General features: G+C 40.5%; 1 protein-coding gene and 1 pseudogene across 1 annotated transcript in view; both read right to left on the bottom strand.

Moving 5' to 3' along the window:
- The window catches only part of LOC145418762 (uncharacterized), a 42,827-nt gene extending 28,578 nt beyond the window's left edge, over positions 1-14,249 (bottom strand). The window contains exons 1-6 of the mRNA XM_080287098.1: positions 14,143-14,249; positions 11,552-11,681; positions 10,426-10,522; positions 3,602-3,671; positions 1,164-2,164; positions 181-452 (exon numbers count right to left, since the gene is read on the bottom strand). Coding sequence (XP_080143224.1) covers positions 181-452; positions 1,164-2,164; positions 3,602-3,671; positions 10,426-10,522; positions 11,552-11,670 — 1,559 coding nt within the window. The 5' untranslated portion in view covers positions 11,671-11,681; positions 14,143-14,249. The remainder of the gene's footprint in view (positions 1-180; positions 453-1,163; positions 2,165-3,601; positions 3,672-10,425; positions 10,523-11,551; positions 11,682-14,142) is intronic.
- On the bottom strand, positions 5,957-6,075 carry LOC145418864 (5S ribosomal RNA; annotated as a pseudogene).
- Positions 14,250-19,913: the final 5,664 nt, after the last annotated feature.

The following is a 19,913-nucleotide window of genomic DNA, read 5'->3' as shown; positions in this document are numbered from 1 at the left end:
CAGGATGAGTTGCCTTTTTTTCATCCTCATTCAGGTACTACTGGTACTGTCTGATGGAATTTCTCCTCTCTTACTCGGGTGGGAAATTCTGTTTCCTTCGCTACTGCTGTCACACTTCCTTCCTGACCTTTATAAAGATATGTGGAGTAAAAATAAAGATACTGTACTGTATAAACTTACGAGGATGACGATGACTTAGCCTTCTTCATCTTTGCTCGGTCACTGCTGGTACTGCCTGACGGAACTCCTCCTCTCTTGCTTGGGCGGGACTTTCTCTTTCCTCCACTGCTGCTGTCTCGTTTGCCTCCACCTCGACTGGGGTGAGCGGATGTGGAGGAGGAGCTGGAGGAGGAGGAGGATGTTGAGGATGATGTGGAGGAACTGGAGTTGGTGCTGGAGGATGACGGGTTGCGACGATGATGCCCACTGCCACTCCCGTGCTGACTGTGCATCTGGTGGTAGCACAAGTAATATTACGATTTAAGAAATATGGTGTGTTATCGCAAGAAAAACTCATTATATCCTGACTAATTTTTGACAAGTCTTGACTATCACATGACTGCCTATTATCACAAACACCAAAACTATCTATTGCCAGACAGCCTACCTAAATTCCGTAAGGGGTGGCCACAAACAAACTGACTCCATGTCACCCTGTTCCCCGCCATTTCACTGCCCTTCCCCCTGCCCACACCCTCCTCTCTCATATACTGTACCTCTCCACTCCATCCCTCCATCTCATGCTCAGCCTCCCCCTCCGTCTCCCTTCCTCCATTTCACTCACATGCACTCCCATCGTTAGTCTCTTGCTCTCCATCCTCTCCATTGCCCAAACCCTCTTTTGGTCAATCAGCTCCAAAATTTAATCACTTCTTCCCAACCACATATACAGTGTACAAAGCACTCTGATTCAAAGTTGATCAGGTATTTATGACAAAATACCATACCCTCAAATCCAACTCTGAACTCTAAATGATCTGTACCAAAACAGAAACAATGCACTGCCCCACACAATGTATATGCTAATTTTAATCGAAGCTACTGCAGACATGCATGAAATATCTTAGCATAACCTGATGCAAAGATACATATGCAGAAATGGTCTCGATCATGCTAGCTACCATATGTCTTTAACACGGCTAACACACATTTCACTTACTCACCTTCTTATCCCCAGTCGAAGAGAGGTGATGGTGGTGGTGATGATGATGGTGGTGGTGGGAGTCACTGGCTATCTCACGCATTAACTCTCTTGTCAGCTGCTGCCGCCTCCGTTCTAATGCCCTCTCGCTCTCCTCCTCAAGCGTCCCCGGGTCCCACGCCTCCGCTCCACCCTTCCCACCCCTAGCCTGTGCTGGCCCTCCAGGAGTTGAGGCAGGGTGCTGTGGGCTCGGATAGGGTCCTCTTGGCACAGGGTTCGGGTGTCTTTGGGACTGGTGGGATTGTGCTGGGGTCTCACAACTCTGTCGTGGGGTTGGTTGAGTCTGTCTTTCAGCAGGCTGAACTTCCCTTGGAGCTGGCTGGGCTTGTCTTGGAGCTGTTTGGGCTTGTCTTGGGGTTGGCTGGGATTGTCTTGGAGATGGTTGGGTCTGTCTTGGAGTTGGCTGAGCCTGTCTAGGTGTTAACTGGGCTTGTCTTGAAGATGGCTGAACTTGCCTTGGAGATGGCAGGGGTTGTCTTAGAGCTGGCTGGGTCTGTCTTGGAGATGGTTGGGCTTGCCTTGGAGTAGGCTGGACTTGTCTTGGGGCAAGCTGGGTTTGTCTAGGAGTTAGAAGGGCCTGTCTGGGGGTTGAGTGGGGGAGCTGAGGGGTGGGGTGAGTTTGTCTTGGGGTCGGAAGGAGGTGCTGTGAGGTCTGAAGGTGTCGTGGGGTTGTGTGGGGATGCTGAAGGGTTGGGTAAGGGAGTCTAAGGGCAAGTCCTGGAGTTGACTGGGGTCCCCTTGGGGCTGAATGGTGAAGGCTTGCTGCTGGATGTCCTGTGAGCAAATGGGACTGTCCTTGAGACAGGAGATGACTAAGTAAGGCTGGAAAGGGTCCAAGGAGTGACTGAGTGTGCTGACTGGCAGCGTTAAGTTGTCCTTGAGTTGTATGGGAGAGTCCTGGGGTTATGAAGCAAGGTCCTGGTGTTGGCTGAAGTGCTGATGCGGGATGAGTTTGTCCTGGTCCTGCAAAAAAAAAATAAATATAAATAAATAAATAAATAAATAAAAAACATACAGCACCTAATCACATTATTAAGCTAAACTTTATATGCTATGCTTTTCACTGACACTGTTGCTGTCATATGATGTCCACGCTGCCACAACGCCAAAACTTAAACCTCTTCCAGTGATACTGTCCTACTTGGATATTTTAACAAGGCCATCCCATATGAGGTTCAGGTGTCTAACTATAGACAGACAAATAGATGTAATATGGCTGACGCAAGATTTTATTTAGCTACAACAATCGCAACAAGTCACAGGGTTATAATAGTGTACAGTATGGAAAACAATTGAAATGCATGTGGTATGCTTGTCTAACATTCAATTCCAGCCAGCAGCAGACATCAACAGAGCTCAGTCATACATTACGTCCCTATGTATGCATTTTTCGTGTTCACATAAAGCAGTTGTCTCTTCAGTGATATTTACATGCACTCATTCAGCTGCAATATAAATACACTCACACAGATGTATTGTCACTCCAACAGAATGAACACTTCCCATTATAAGCTCGAAGGACCTTTCTCACCTACACTGTGTGTATAGCAGCTATTGAGGGAAAGCCACTTCTCCCCTCACAAACAGTAGTGTTGCTAAATCCCACGAATCACCTACTACTCAAAACCCACAATGCACACAAATATAGAACTGGCCAGCCATTTCAGATAACTGCCAACATATATGCATGTCATGAGTGGTAGGTGGGGATGCTCACCATCCACTCACTCGATGTAGTGCTGCTCTTGGGTGCCTGTCTTTTCCTCTCTTCCTTCCTTCTGTCTTCTTCTGCCTTTCTATCCTTCATTCTTTCCTCTTCCTTCTGCCTATGGGTGACTACACTGAGGGACAAGCCAAATGGTTTCCTGTGCACCAGTAAACCATTTACTGTGCTGGGTGGTAACCATATAACCATATTATGGCACCTGGTGGTTTACTGGGTGATTAGGGCACTCCAATTTGACTGAGCCAGTGCAGGTTTATATCCAAGGAGTGGTTGGGGTTTATTCCCCACGTGATGCCACTCAGGGATGAGTGAAACTGGTCACTCTCCTCTTAAACGTCAGGAACAGCTTGCCTAGCCCCAGGTTCCTACGTTCCTCCTGGGGCAACACTGGATGATGATGAAATGAGATACCTATACTTTAAACAGGAAAAATCATCCAATATATTACCACTATGCCGGGAATCGAACCCAGGACTCTCTGGTAAGAGCTAGTCGTGATGTAGTGGTACGCTGCCTACCTATCACCTGAGAGTCCCAGGTTCAATTCCCGGCATAGTGGTAATATACTGGATGGACTGAATGATGATGATGACACTGACGCTAAGGTTGATGCCAACGATGATGATGACGACAATGATGTTCACACATTTCATTTTAGCTTCAAATCTGCTTACCTCGCTGAGTACTGCCGTCCCTTCCAGCTTCCCTAGACTGTTGCTGCTGCTGCTCCTCACTCACCCTTACCTGAAACAATACCAAAATGTAAAACTACATCTATAATCTAGTCAAATTTTGTTTTTTCTGTAGATTGCATCTAAATAAACTGATCTGCTTCTAAAGAAGTAATTATCAATACTTTACATGAATATGTACACTGTAAATATTCCTTCCCAATCAAGCATAAAACGTAAAATGAGAATAAAGTCTGATTCTACTGTTCTTCCGAATCCTGCAGGCATTTATAGAAATAATTATGATGATTTCAGCAGTTCTGCAAAATAGTGCAAAAAAATCCACTATCTGTACAGCACAACAAAGTGCAGGGGACAAACAGAACACATAAGTGATGGCAAATTCACAAGCATATTTCACAACTACATATCATTATACAACAGACTATAGCACAGCCTTCATGCACAAGACATGGAATTCTGATATATTATTTCATCTTCTTCACAAACCAATACCCTCCTCACTATAATGATATCTTTTATATTCTGTACTTTTTCTTTATGAGACACCTGGTGCTGAAGGTGCTAATGATGGCTATATAGGTATAAAAACCCTTAGAATTCAAAATATACACTGAAGAAAATCAAGTAGGGATGCTATGAATTGCCATATCCACTCTGAAGACATCTTTCTCATTACATACTTTTGACTTTCTGAATACATTCTTGTCATCTCCAAATGGATTTATTGAGCTCTGGACAGATATTCCATGCTGGAAGGGCTAGCTACATACATTTAGCCATCATTAACTTTCACTTCTAGGGTGTTCTCATAAAATAAAACTATCTGGAGACAGCAAGAATAAATAAAAAAAAGCCATAATCAGATTTCAGGGGTTAAATATAAGTCTTCAGGCTGAACAGGTCATGGCATACAGGTGTGTGTGATGATTTAAAATAACTACAATGTAGTATATCAACTCCAAACTGCAATAACAGCTGACTGTCAATGTCCACAGCTGAATATATAACATTAAATTTGGAACGAAAGTACTATACACAACAATAACATTACGGTTTAAACTGTTCACATTGTATAGTCAGTCCTTAGGTAAAGTCCACAAAATATGCAGGCACTATTTTAATTTAACTGAAAAGAATTTTGCAAGAAGCGCATTTCTGAATCAAGACTGTGAGTTAATGGTGCAAAAAAAATTAAGAATTGCAAATTGTGACTTCAAAACGGCAGTATAGTAAAAGTCCTCTCATTCGGCATCTGATCTTACAGTACTTCCGGTCTTTCAGCGGTTTTCATAAACAGTCCCATTACGAAAGCTCTCTGCTCTTCCAGCACATATGCTGAGCCAATCAGCACAAGCGACGGCGTCCCCAGTTTGTAACTGGTACATGTGCACCAACAGTTGCCAATTTGGCACTGTTGGCGCTAGGTCTAGCACTTTTCATAATACTGTAATTTGGTGCTTTTCGTGATAATTTTGCAAAAATAAATATTACATATTCTTCTATATCTAGTGCGTTTTGAGGTCCAATTTAGCGTGAAAATTTTAACAGTTCGCCCATAGCTTAGTGCATTTTAAAGTTGTGCTTTGCGCTTTTTAAGATTTCTGCTTGCTAACACTGAATGCGCAGTCGGCCATCATGACTCATGAGTGTCCGGTTTTGTGAACGGGACCTTTTGAAAGTTCGGAAACTTTGTCGTGCCATTTTACGGTGTACATATATAAATACACTTAGGTAAGTTCATGTGTATTGTATCATTATATACATTAATTATAAGTTGCTTATTAAATATTTAATGCTTAAGGTTGACCAAAAATACTTCCCAGACACTGTGCTTGCATTGGGGTGACCAACCATGATTGCTAGGAACTTCCTGGCAGTCGGCATTTTCTGCTCTTTCAGCAGCTGTTTGGTCCCGAAGATGCCGAATGAGAGGACTTTTACTGTATAATGAATCACAGGCAACTCTACCTTAAGAAAAGGTGGTATTTGAATAAGAAAATTAAACTATTTCAACAATACAACTTTAAACAAGGACCAACTGTATCTATCATCACACATCAACTTTAATATATGTTCCACAAAACTAAACTCCAAGTAGCAAATGTATGAATCCTTCGGCCCACATTCTCACTGGCATGACAGACTTCACAGCACATTTTCCATAGCAATAAATTTTGCATATCACACCTTAATATCCCCTTGTATGTTCATCATTCATTCATTGCCAGACGCCATGTATCCCAAACAGGGTGGCCAAGGGCTTAGAATTAATTGTTTTACAGGGAGGGGCACTAATCCTCCACCAACCCCACTTGACACGTAGGGAGAACGTTATGCCAACAGCATCTGGTGTTCCCAGGCGGTCACCCATCCAAGTACTAACCAGACCCAACGTTGCTTAACTTCGCTGATCGGACGGGAAGCGGTGTACTCAACGTGGTATGTCATTTATATTTAATGTTGACATAGTTTTCATCAATAACATACAAGACAATATTAAGACATACAGATAGTAAGTATAATAAAATGCTTGGAAAGAAATGCTACAAATACATCTCAGAAAGCAAGAATATGAACTTTTATATCATTTTCACTTTCAGCTGGGTACCAATCACAGTTCTGGTGAACTTAAAGACTTCTGGTACTGAAGGGATTAATTAAGGCTATATCTAACTTACTCATACACTCATCAAGGCTAAATTAAGCTGTCTAATGAACGCCATATTAACATTCAATTTATACATTCCTACATAATATTAGCTGTCTAGTGGTAGCATCGATTAAATAAACCCCTTCAAACTAAGGATGTCGTCGTATTATTCTTGCTACCTCCAGGCATTTCAGATATCTATGTAGACCATCTGTAATGATGGGCTCTGATACGGTCTCTAATAACTCTTTCAAAACCTGACTTCTCTAAGCTGAATACAAATATTTAAAATTCTCTAGGCTAAATACAAATAAAATAAAAAACTCTAGGCTAAATACAGATATCTAAAAAAAAAAAAATCATAAATTACTTAGAGAAAAAAAAATCATAAAATAATACATCAGATTGAAGGAGTTAAAAATACAGAAGGTACTGTGTGCTGTAGAAGTTAATGAGTGTTGGAGACAAGCATGAACCTTGCACAGTATAGCGCATACATAGCTAACCATAATAAAGTCAATTAACCCCATGGATGAGATGGAGAGAAGGGCTGGAGAAGCATATGAGATTTAAAAGGAGGGTAGACAGAGCTGGATGGCAGGCAGCCTGATGGCAGAGGACAGAATGATATGGAGGTAATTTGTTTGTGGCTACTCCCTTGTGGGATTAAAGGTATCTACCTATAGACAGATAGAATCCCTTCAGCTCAATGACATCATTTATATTCTTCTCCTGCTATCATAAAATAATTATACCCAGCTTAGAAGAAAACTTTTCAAACTTGAGACAAGAAATCAGCTATGTTAAAACACACACACACACACACACACACACACACACACACACATTTTCAACAGTTCTTGCTATTACTACGCCACATCGCATTCCAACCCATGCACTCAACCAATCATACCACTACAGTAGATGTTTGAACAGAATACACCATTTATATATACACTATATATATATATATATATATATATATATATATATACAGTACATCCCCATAGTACACGAGTTCCGAGTACGCGATCCCCCTTGTACGCGAGGACCTTTTTTTTTTTTTTTTTTTTTTTTTTTTTTTTTTTAAATGCGAACTGAACTCCTTGTAAGCGAGATGGGCAGCGAAGAGTGGCCCAAATCCGGGGTTACCCCGAGTACGTGACACTGCTCCCCCAAGAAGCAATAACAGGTAAAGGTGAGCAGCCATATTCTTGTTAGTTTAGTTAAGCCATATCCCATAATCTTCTTGGTTTATTTTAGGTAATATGTCTCAGATAGTTTCCCTGCATAGTACAATACTTAGGTCTGAAAGGCATCTCAATGGTTGCCCATGAAGGGGGGTGAAGCCCATGTGCAATTTTTCCCAAAAGTTTATGTATTCACAGTATGCGAATTCCAGGTACGTGACGTCCTCTGCCACTCATATAGGCGCATACTAGGGGGATGTACTGTAAATATATATGTATACATCATTATCATCATCATCAGCCATTTGAGTATATATATATATATATATATATATATATATACAGTATATATACAGTATATATATCGTCCCCACTTCAGTCGGGATAGGCCGGTCCTGCAGTGGACATACGAATGGCTGATGAGATGATATATAGATAGACAGATAGATAGATATAGATATAGTTATAAATTGTTTCTAAACTCTAAGCCTCAAAATCTTGGCTTCACCTCAGAGGCAAAAGAATCATCTATACTGTGCTTAGTTTTGTTATTCTAAATTTCACAGATGTCCGCAAAATGGAATAATAGAACTGACCACTGTACTAAGATAATTATTTGATGAAGTATTTACATTTTAATCAGGCTACGGTACCATCAGATAATATTACTCAACTTAAGAAGGATCTTAAACAATGATGGGGTTAATGAAGACTATGACTGCCAGTTCAAAATAACTATGTTGTGCATATTATTGTCTGGAGGCAGCAAGAACTTAAATGAAGTCATATGAGTGAAGGCATTAAGAAACTGCTGCAACTCTCATTATGCACATTTCAATCCTAGGTTCATCCATCCATGCAGTTAAAAAATGTGTCTATTCTAATACAATAAACTTCTGCACATTACGGGAAAAAAAAAATAATTATACATACAGTCACAATTATTAAGATAACTGTACTTCACATACGGGAATCCAATCACAAATTATCACCATCTAACAATTTATTATCGAAATGGCTGAAATGTAATGGAAACAGCTGAAATGTAATCACAAACATGAGTTCACTGAACTTTGTTGCCAGTTGTGGTGAGGGAAAGTGTTATATGAACCAATTTTATGTGAAGGCTATGCAGCATTCAATAAAAGAGTAGACGGATGGATATTACCTGATATAAAAGGAGAAATTAAAGTTATGGAAGGCAAGTCACAATGCTGGCAAGGGACTGTTGGTGAACTTTTGTTCAAGTGAGTACAAAAATACAGCACAAGACAAGCTATCGCATTCAATGTGGCACATGTGCAACACTGTACACAAAGTCAGCAATGCAGAATCACCTACATGTATTTGTGTACATACATGCATATATGTGATACATTAGCCAGGATGTACAACCATTAATTCTAGGCTAACAGTAAAGTGCAGACTAGGGGACACATTCTTGCTCTAAGGACATTTTCTAACACCTCTTCCATACCAATATACTATACTGTATTTTACTTACAACACATTAACCCGTGGGCTGCGTGCCACAGCTCAGGCTGTGTGGCATCGCGTTGCCAGCCACAGCTCAGGCTGTGCTGGCCGTGCATAACCGCAAACAACTTGACCCGTATGCAAACTTATGCATAGTGCCACGCAAAGACGGAGAGAGGGAGATTTTTCTTTTCACCAGATGATGCCCTGGATGTTTATCTTCAAGTTTATAATAAACAAAAATGAAAACAAAAACATTTGATTTTTTTTTTCATTTTTCACTACTCCCATACATAAACTTACACATGGCCTTAAGCAAGACGGAGAGAGAGAGATTTTTTTTTATTTTCACCAGATGATGCCCTGGATGTTTACCTTTAAGTTTACAATAAACAAAAACAAAAACAAAAAACTTTTTTCCTTCATTTTTTGCGCACCACAGGGTGGGATAAAAAAAAGGTAATTAAGCAATCCACAGATTAATTATATTTTGCATGTTATGTATGACCTTACCATTTTTGCAGTTTAAAATATAAACATGCCATATGCAAAAACAAACTGAACTGGTAAGGAGGAGGTGCCACACAACCTCCTGGGTCCATAAAAATATGAATTAAGATATGAATTTCTGTGGACTACCAAGGCACAGTAGCCCCTCATCCCTAGCAGACTATAATACAGAATGTTAATATCAGTAAACAAGGTAAATTTGCAAAGAGTGTCATAAAGCACTGAACTAGCAATTGCAATACTGCAGTCAAAACCCAGTGAACTGAGAGGATATACTAATGGGATTCAATTCATGATGTTACCATATTTGTTGATATGCCCACCAACATGCCTACATACTTCCTGGCATACTGCCTATATCCCAATCTCGAGAAATGCAGTGAGTAAACATACTCAAGGATGTGGCATGAGGTACTGTCAATGAGCTCATCCATTAATGTGCCACAAAAAGAAAGACTACTGGACTTCAAGGTATGAAATGACTGCTGTATGCCCTAACTTGAATGCTTAAAATTTTATAATACATGAAGATGAGAAATGGACCCATGTTAATACAGCAAATCAAATTAGTTCAAGGATTGCCTCTTATTTTTGGCGCACACTTCTCAGAACTATGCTTAAGGAAGAGGTGTCTGAAAGCCTCATAATACCACAAGAATATGACCCCTCGGGTGGTGACTAAAACAGATTTACAACCAATTCCGTCATAACTGTGACTTGCTTTTGTAGGGGTGACAAGGAGAATACTGAGTCTTTCCATGTGTCCCATTCCTCCTACAAAAAAAAGATCTTAGTTAAAAGAAGAAAATATTGCAGGTTATATCTGTTTTCTGCAGGAGCAACAAGGTACAAAAAGCTTGTGATTAGTTCTTCCCGCAAATACAAATATAAGCTACAACACAGAACTGATCATAAATGAGTTTTAGAATTCCATCCCAGGTTTGACAAAGGTGCTCATCAGCTGCTTGATATCTCACCCTGGCGGCCCCTTGCCCCACCTTGCCCTGCAGCTCTTTCTCCGACTCTTGTTGTTGTTGTTGCTGTTGATGTTTTTCAGGGGTTATGTGTTGACTTCTATGCCATCAAGTGCAGCATTAAGGGAGAGGGGAAAATTATCATCATCAACAAAACCATCATCATCATCATTTTACTTCCCACAACATCATGAGGTGGGTAAGACTCAAAGCCAACTTCTATGTCATGAAGAGAATCATTAGCATAATCCTTTTCCCTTTAACAACAGGATAATTACGATAATAGCTAACTTCTATGACAATGAAAGGCATTTCGATAAATGAAATTATCAACATAACCATTTATCACCTTACACCTACATAGTATCCCACTAGAGTGACATGAGTTGGACCAAAGATAACTTCTACATCAAGAAAAGCATTATGGGAGTGCAGAAATTACCATCACCACCATTATTACATTAGTAGTAGACATACTGTAGTAGTAGTAGTAGTAGTAGCAGTTAGAGATGTACCGATGTATCGGTATCGGTGGTATTGGCTATTTTTAGAGTACCAGTATTGGAATCAGTATCGGCTGATTTTCTGCTGATGCTACCGATACTTAAAAGGACTTTAGTGTGTAGTACATCACTCACTGGAAGTTATTTTTGTTGAACAGAATTTGGATGTTTTATGGGGATGAAAAATAAATTACTGGTAATATCCAATTATTTAGTATCATATTGAGTACATGGTGCCTAGTAATACAGTACATTCTTTGGTAATGAGCCATATCTGCCACCATGGACATGTACAAAACAGGTTGGCAGCCTCGCATCAGCGGCTCAGGGCCCTGCCACAGCCCTCAGATGGCAGGCATCACCCTCCCTCACTGGTATCAGTATCGGTGTCAATAGCAGTATCGGTATCAGTCCAATTATGTGGTATCAGTATCGGTACATCTCTAGTAGCAGTAGTATTAGTAGTAGTCATAGCAGTAGTAGTAAATGGGATAGTACTATCATATTATTACTGTTCATCATCATCCTAACCATTAATAGTTAATTGCTGTGCATTTAAAAATGAACACAAAATGAAGTCCCAACACATACACACACAGCTTAGTACAGAGTAATCATACACTTACTTATTAGCATGGGAAGATTCCTTGTGTGTGTGCTTGGTGGGATGGGATGGGGTAGTGTGTGTAATGGCTTCAGTCTTGGCTTGGCTTGCTCCCCTACGCGGGTCCACCAGAGGCATCATGCACACAACATCTGCAAAGCATATCATACTTAATCCCTAGACAACATCCTTTTCTCTCTCTCTCTCTCTCTCTCACTCTCTCATGACTATAGTACAAGAGCATCCTAAGCTGTGATATGTGGGATAAACTACCATGATACAACTGTTATAAAGTCTCCACTGCCACTCAGAATACAGCCTATGAATTCATAATGTCATGGGTTATTCAAATAAAAGAAACTGTACCCACAAAGTCTTGTAGTGATCATAGAGAAGATAAAACAGTTTCAGCCTGACTTGGATCCTCTTTCCAGCTCCTCCTCAATCTCAAACTAGAAGCAGGCCTCACATAAATGGAGAATTCCACCTCCACACATCCTTGACTAACTCTTTCAAAAAATTTGACACTGATGCTGGATGCAAGGTGTGAACAATGAGGGTAGGGTTGCACAAAGAAGTCCAAAAGCAACCTGGGATGAGGTCATACAGTGTGATCTCAGGGATATGGGACTGAATATACCGGATACTCAAGATTGAGCAGCAAGGACAGCTGCCATTAGATGATCAAGGCTGATGCATGCATGCATGTTAGAGCCTTGGCTATACAAATGAAACAAAACTAACAGCAAATATATTCAAGGTTCAATCTTCCTCTTAACAAATCCCCATACTGAGGCTGACTATGGTGAAGCTGATGTTTTTATGCATTAGACAAGCTAAATAAAGTCCCAAAACCAGCAGCAGTAGAACTTCTCTATATTGCATCAAATGGGGGTAAGCCCAATTCAATAAAGCTGATAATCTGGTGAATGCAATGGTCTCCCCTTGAAGTGGGACTTCAAGCACATAATGGAAAATAAATGAGTAAAACGGCATATTCTAGTACTAAAAATGAAAATTATACCCATTTTACACAAACTTGGCCCATAATCTCACAACCTTTTCATATCACTTCTTTATGACTAGCCCACGTGGGCAGGAAAAACCATCACCAGCACTGGTAATTGCGTTCTGAGTCATCCTGTTCAAGGGAAGCGATCTGGCAGCCCTGTGTCATGTACCCCTTGTAACAGACAGAATTAAAAAAAAAAAAAAGTAGGGGGGATGTCTGGTGGTCTCAGCGTTGTCCAGTAGGTCTGTGTGATTTTCCCATTTACCGGATGGTATCTGATTGGTACGACGGTTTGTCCAGGGGCCCCTCAAAGTGTTTGTTAATTTCGATATCTGGTATAGCAGGGTACAGTATTGTGAGGTTTTCCTGTAATTATTTCTTAAATGTGGCTGGAAGTTCTTGGGAAAAGGGAACTCACAGATGTGGAATAAGACTTGTGGAACTGTCATTTTATATATATATATATATATATATATATATATATATATATATATATATAGTAATCCCTTTAATATCCGGACGCCCAATAACTGGACTCCCCAATGTCCGGACGTTTTGGGCCCAGGCCTTCGGAACCCAAAAATGGTAAAAAAACGTAAAAAATAAAAAAAATAGAAAAAAAATCTTACATTTTTTCAACTGTGAACTTGGCGTGCAGCACCGAACAGCTGTGTTTACGCGCAGCCCCTTGCTTCCTCCCCTCCTCAGTTACCACCTAACTACCATCCTAACTAGACGCTCATCGCAATGGATGCCACGTGCTCGTTTTTGTGAATAAACAGTGAATAAATTGCAATACCTCGCCACTAGACCATATGGGAATTTACAGTGTTGTGCAGTGTTAAGAAATTAGAATTCAGAGTGCAGAGTGCAAACTGGTGGTCCCAAAACTCATTTGTCTTCAAATAATTCAAGTTGGTTAGGTTAGGATAAATTGTTATGTTTGGCTGAATTTGGTTAGATTAGGTCATGAGGTTGCTAGAGAACAACAGTTAGTGACAGACTGACTTTGGAACCGAATCAACCTAAGTCCAGCATGACGGGAGACCGCTGGGAACAGTTTGCATGTAAAACTGGTGTTTTTATCACTGATATCTTCAAAGTCATGCCTTTCAGCAACTTTTAAAAAGCTACCATAATTACATAATAGTTTATCGAGAAAAAATAAATTCTATACAAGGAACTCTCCTGCAATTTAACCATGAAATCTAACAAATCCTGGGCAGAACTAAGAGAAATCTAACAAATCCTGGGCAGAACTAAGAAAGGAATAGACTGGCTGACTATTAACATACTAGGTCATTTTAGGCACCAGCAGCCACCCGAAAAAGTTTACTGCAAGATGAAACTCTCTTGTCGTACCAACTGGCTTTATTACTGTATACTAACTGTTATAATCATCTTATCATCTACACATACACACACACACAAAAAAAAAGAAACAATACATTTTATGGGTATCTGCACTGATCGGTACTCAAGGTAAATAATACCAACAAAAATGCCTCTTTCATCCTGGACATCGATCCATCTAACTTAGACACGCACCATTTTAATGGTTCTTAGGCCATTAACTTTGTAGTATGCTCTTACCGACTTACCTAACAATGGAAGGCTTTCTGAAAAGCCATCCTGATCTTTTTCCGAGGTTAATCAGGTTGAAAAGCTCGACCGCATCGAATGGCCATCAGCAATGTTTACAGTATCGTCTCCAATTGTGAACGGTTCACAAGATATTGGATATTTTCCTAGAAGTTCTCCTAATTCACTCGATCTACCTTAAAAATAGCATTGTACAGCCTGTCAGTGATATATGATAACTTAAAACATATACGATCATAGACCCAAACCCTTTTGTCCCAATACAAGACAACCGCGAGTCAGCTCAGGTCCCCCCCCCTCCCCCCAATTTCTCAGTTGACCCCCCTCTCCCCTCATCATCCCTAGACCCTGCTTGACTGGACTTCTCTTTCACATGTTCCAATCCTTTCTCTCGACCCCACATCTCCCACCCACCCCTCTCGCCCCCACTTCCTTCTGGTTTAATCCCACCGAGACGATTCCCTGTTAGACGACGCTTTAATAATAATAATAATAATAATAATGTTAAAAGCAACAACAACAACAATAAGTATATAACATTCAAAAGCAGACTCACCCTTCATACTTGTAGACTATGGACCAATCTTGACCGGTCAAATGTCTCGCCATCCATGGCAGCAGTCTGGTCCGGTCCTGTCTGATCTAAAAATCTCGTGAAAACACAGCTAAACTTTCCATTAGTTCATGTAGACAAATCGCATCGAAGTACAGTATGGACCTGCGTGTAAATCCACATGTACAGGACACACACACACACACACACACACTCATGCTTCACTGACTTGCAGTACATCAGATTGCATTCTCCTTAGTTACCACACACACACACACATGCTTCACTGACTTACATCAGATTGCATTCTCCTTGCTTACCACACACACACTCACACATATATATATAAACAAAAAAAAAAACTAACAGGCATACACAGCTACACACATACATAACCATATCTCTTTAATAAAAAAAAAACACACACACTGATCATATACTGTATATAAATAGGAGTGCCTGTGTGTGTGTGTGTGTGTGTGTGTGTGTTTTCTCATACACTTCCAGTAATCTACACACATACATAACCATATCTCCTTAAAAAAACACACACACAGACTGATCATATACTGTATATAAAGAGGAGTGCCTGTGTGTGTGTGTGTGTGTGTGTTCTCATACACTTCCAGTAATCTACACACATACATACCTTATCTCTTTAATATAAAAAAACACACACACAGACTGATCATATATATGAATAGGAGTGCCTGTGTGTGTGTGTGTGTGTGTGTGTGTGTGTGTTCTCTCATACACTTCCAGTAATCTCTTTTTAATTCACAGATATCCAAAATTAACAGCTCACACTGCAAGGTACAGTAAGGAAGCCTCATACATTTAATCTTTGCTAATGAGGAAACCCTAATTCTGCAACTGGCTTTTGACACAACAGAACTCAGAGTACCCATATGAAATTAACCCATTCAGATTTACCGTACAGAATTAACCTACAGGTACTAAATAAACCTACAGTCACAGTAACCATATAGAATTAACCAACTGTCAGATTACCCATACTGAATTAACATACAGATACTAGATAAACTTAAATTCAGATTATCCATACAAAATTAATCAACTGTCAGACTGCCCATACAGGATTAACATACTGTACAATATTGTATTTCCTGCTAAAGTTATGGTCTTCGAGAGAAATGAAGTCAGTGAATGTACAATGAGGTTGGATGAGGAGGAAATGGAAAATGTGAGTGCATTTAAGTACTTGGGTAGTGTGATGAGCATGGATGGAAGTTTTGAGGGTGAAGTGCTTGAAAGTGTACAACAAGAAGAAAGGCTGCTGGTTCCTTGAAAGCAGTGATAAGAAACAGGGAGGTGAGCATGGAAGTGAAAAAGTTATTACATGACAGTACTGTGATACTGCACCAACTTTAACATATGGAAGTGAAGCTTGGACCTTGTTGGAGGGATGGAAGTCAAGAGTGAGAGCAGTGGAAATGAGTTATTTGAGAGGAGCATGTGCAGTCACATGGAGAGACAGACTGACAAATGAGGAAGTGAAGGAGCATTGTGGTGTGGATGTGGATGTGATAGGAGGCGTTAGGAGAAATACATTGAGGTGGTTTGGCCATATGGAGATGAGGAGAATGTATGTGAGTGAGGTGGAGGGGGGGAGAGGGAGGGGGAGGTCAAGGATGAGAACGAGGGATGAGAGAGGGAGTTGTGAGCTGGGAGCAGGGCAGTGAAATGGCAGGGGACAGGGCAGCATGGAGGCAATTTGTTTGTGGCCACCCCTTATGGGATTAAGGCATCTGGCAACAGATAGATAGATAGATCTACTCTTCCCTAAAAACATGACTTCTTTAACCCAATGATGCAGTTTTCATTTCATTCTTACCATCACTAAACAATTACATTCTGCTAGGAATCATTTTCTTTTTTTTTATTGGAGGGGTTAGACATATCCTTCATTAATCTCTTCAATACCATATCTTATCTAAAAGAATATGTATTGCCTGGTGGTAGCAAGGAGGGTTTAGACATAGCCTTCATTATTCTCTTCAATACTATATCTTATCTAAAAGAATGTGTATAGTCTAGTGGTAGCAAGGAAAAGATTGGAAAAGACATCACTGTACTGAGAGAGAGAGAGAGAGAGAGAGAGAGAGAGAGAGAGAGAGAGAAATGCACTGACATTTCTCAAAGCTACCTGATAAAAGTTTTCAGATTTATACTATTAAGACTGAAAACAGTAACTACAAAAAGTGCTCTGAAGTCTCCTACATCCACATATAATATAATTCTTCAAATTTAACAATATCAAAGTACTGTATGCCAAATTAAGGTTTAGGAGAAGTGCACCAACATTTCTTTCATCCACTGTTTTGAGAATTTTCAGAGTTTTAAAGCCTTCAATTAAGGACTACTTTACTTTTTTCATTGCTTTGGAGGTTTCTTACCACCTCTTTCTCAGTGGTTTATTTTCCCTATTTATCTACCAAGAAAGGAAGGAATAATGAAGAACTACCACCAAGTCATAAATTGGCTATATGGCACTAAGGCTGGTGATGAAGTACTTTCGGCAATGAAGTGGCTTGGTGATGAAATGGTTTGGCGTTAATGCACAGGAAGGGACGAGGGGTCAGTGTCAATGGGAGGTCCTTAAACTATCCATCATAAAACCAAATGTCTAACCTGATAGAAGGAGAGGAAAAATAAAGACCGAAAGAAACAAGAAAATATCAAGGAGAGGTGGGACAGAAGAGAAGAAGGGCACAGTAAGAAGAGAAAGGTTGGAGACAAAAAAGGCCCCTTTTAATCACCTCTTACGACAAGCAGAGATACTGGGGAAGTGATCTTTATCTCCCTCCTCAGGGGATTTATTTTCCCTATTCACTCATCAGTAATTTATATTCCCTATTTATCAAAAACTTATTTCCCTATTCATCCAATCATCATCCAACCCTTTCAATGCCCCAGCAGGTGTGTGGGTGTCCAGGACTAGGTTATTCAGTCAAGACATTAGAGGAGAGTGATTACTTGCTCTCCCTGCATTTATGTGAGCAATAAACCTCAACCAAGCCTTGGATTTAGACCCCTTTAGACCCTCATAAGAAACATCAAGCTGGAAGGTCTTAATTCGCTAGACCACTAGGCATCTATTTCTTGGCTACATGGTTACCTCACAATGTATCATGTAGTTTACTGGAGGACAACAAATTGTCCCTCAGCGTAGAGCCACCTGACGGTACCACCACATCAAGCGAGTGGATGGTGCATGCCTCCACCTGTGACAATACCTGTTTGCCAACATTACAAAATTGCAAGCTAGGTTAACCCTCGGCTTACTACACATACTGTATCTGTTACATTACCAGCTCAATATCTTACCTATCATTCAGTGTCTGTCAGTGCTCTAAGAGTGTAAGGTGAACTCATCCTCAGACTCCCAGGCATGACATTATTCTCTAAGCTCCTCTGCAGCCATACGCTGACGTACTCAACAGTGCTGGATACATTGAGCTATTGTAGTATCACCTATCTGCTCAATAAATATACCATATCTGTTACCTTATCAGCAAAATACCTATTACCTATCATTCAATGTCTGTCAGTGCTCTTAAACTGTGAGGTGGACTCATCCTCACACTCCAAGGCATAACATTATTCTCTCTGCTTGTGTGCAGCCATTCACTGACATGCTTAACAGTGCTGGATACACTGAGCTTTTGTAGTATCGTTTATCTGCTTAATACACCTACCATACCCGTAAACTTATCAGCTCAATATCTTACCTATAATTCAATGTCTGTTACAACCCAGAAATTGTGAGGTGAACTCATCCTCACACTCCCAGGCATGACATAATTCTCTAAGCTCGTGTGCATCCATACACTGACATACTTAACAGTGCTGGATACACTGAGCTATTGTAGTATCATGTATCAACTTAATAAAAATTTGTGTAGCAACTGTTCTTAGCGTAACACCTGATATCTGTGTAGTATCTGTTCACAGCCTAACACCTGATATCTGTGTAGTATCTGTTCCCTGCCTAACACCTGATATCTGTGTAGTATCTGTTCCCTGCCTAACACCTGATATCTGTGTAGTATCTGTTCCCTGCCTAACACCTGATATCTGTGTAGTATCTGTTCCCTGCCTAACACCTGATATCTGTGTAGTATCTGTTCACAGCCTAACACCTGATATCTGTGTAGTATCTGTTCCCTGCCTAACACCTGATATCTGTGAAGTATCTGTTCTTTGCCTAACACCTGATATCTGTGTAGTATCTGTTCCCTGCCTAACACCTGATATCTGTGAATTATCTGTTCTTTGCCTAACACCTGATAACTGTGTAGTATCTGTTCCCTGCCTAACACCTGATACCTGTGTAGTATCTGTTCCCTGCCTAACACCTGATATCTGTGAAGTATCTGTTCCCTGCCTAACACCTGATATCTGTGTAGTATCTGTTCCCTGCCTAACACCTGATATCTGTGTAGTATCTGTTCCCTGCCTAACACCTGATATCTGTGTAGTATCTGTTCCCTGCCTAACACCTGATATCTGTGTAGTATCTGTTCCCTGCCTAACACCTGATATCTGTGTAGTATCTGTTCCCTGCCTAACACCTGATATCTGTGTAGTATCTGTTCCCTGCCTAACACCTGATATCTGTGTAGTATCTGTTCCCTGCCTAACACCTGATATCTGTGTAGTATCTGTTCCCTGCCTAACACCTGATATCTGTGTAGTATCTGTTCACAGCCTAACACCTGATATCTGTATAGTATCTGTTCCCTGCCTAACACCTGATATCTGTGTAGTATCTGTTCCCTGCCTAACACCTGATATCTGTGAAGTATCTGTTCTTTGCCTAACACCTGATATCTGTGTAGTATCTGTTCCCTGCCTAACACCTGATATCTGTGTAGTATCTGTTCCCTGCCTAACACCTGATATCTGTGTAGTATCTGTTCTCTGCCTAACACCTGATATCTGTGTAGTATCTGTTCCCTGCCTAACACCTGATATCTGTGTAGTATCTGTTCCCTGCCTAACACCTGATATCTGTGTAGTATCTGTTCCCTGCCTAACACCTGATATCTGTGTAGTATCTGTTCCCTGCCTAACACCTGATATCTGTGTAGTATCTGTTCCCTGCCTAACACCTGATATCTGTGTAGTATCTGTTCCCTGCCTAACACCTGATATCTGTGTAGTATCTGTTCACAGCCTAACACCTGATATCTG

This window comes from Coenobita brevimanus, chromosome 116, assembly GCF_032717465.1.
Source record: "Coenobita brevimanus isolate Jiangsu-jjx chromosome 116, ASM3271746v2, whole genome shotgun sequence".
Classification (NCBI taxonomy): domain Eukaryota; kingdom Metazoa; phylum Arthropoda; class Malacostraca; order Decapoda; family Coenobitidae; genus Coenobita; species Coenobita brevimanus.
This window is presented reverse-complemented; position numbering and strand designations above follow the sequence as displayed.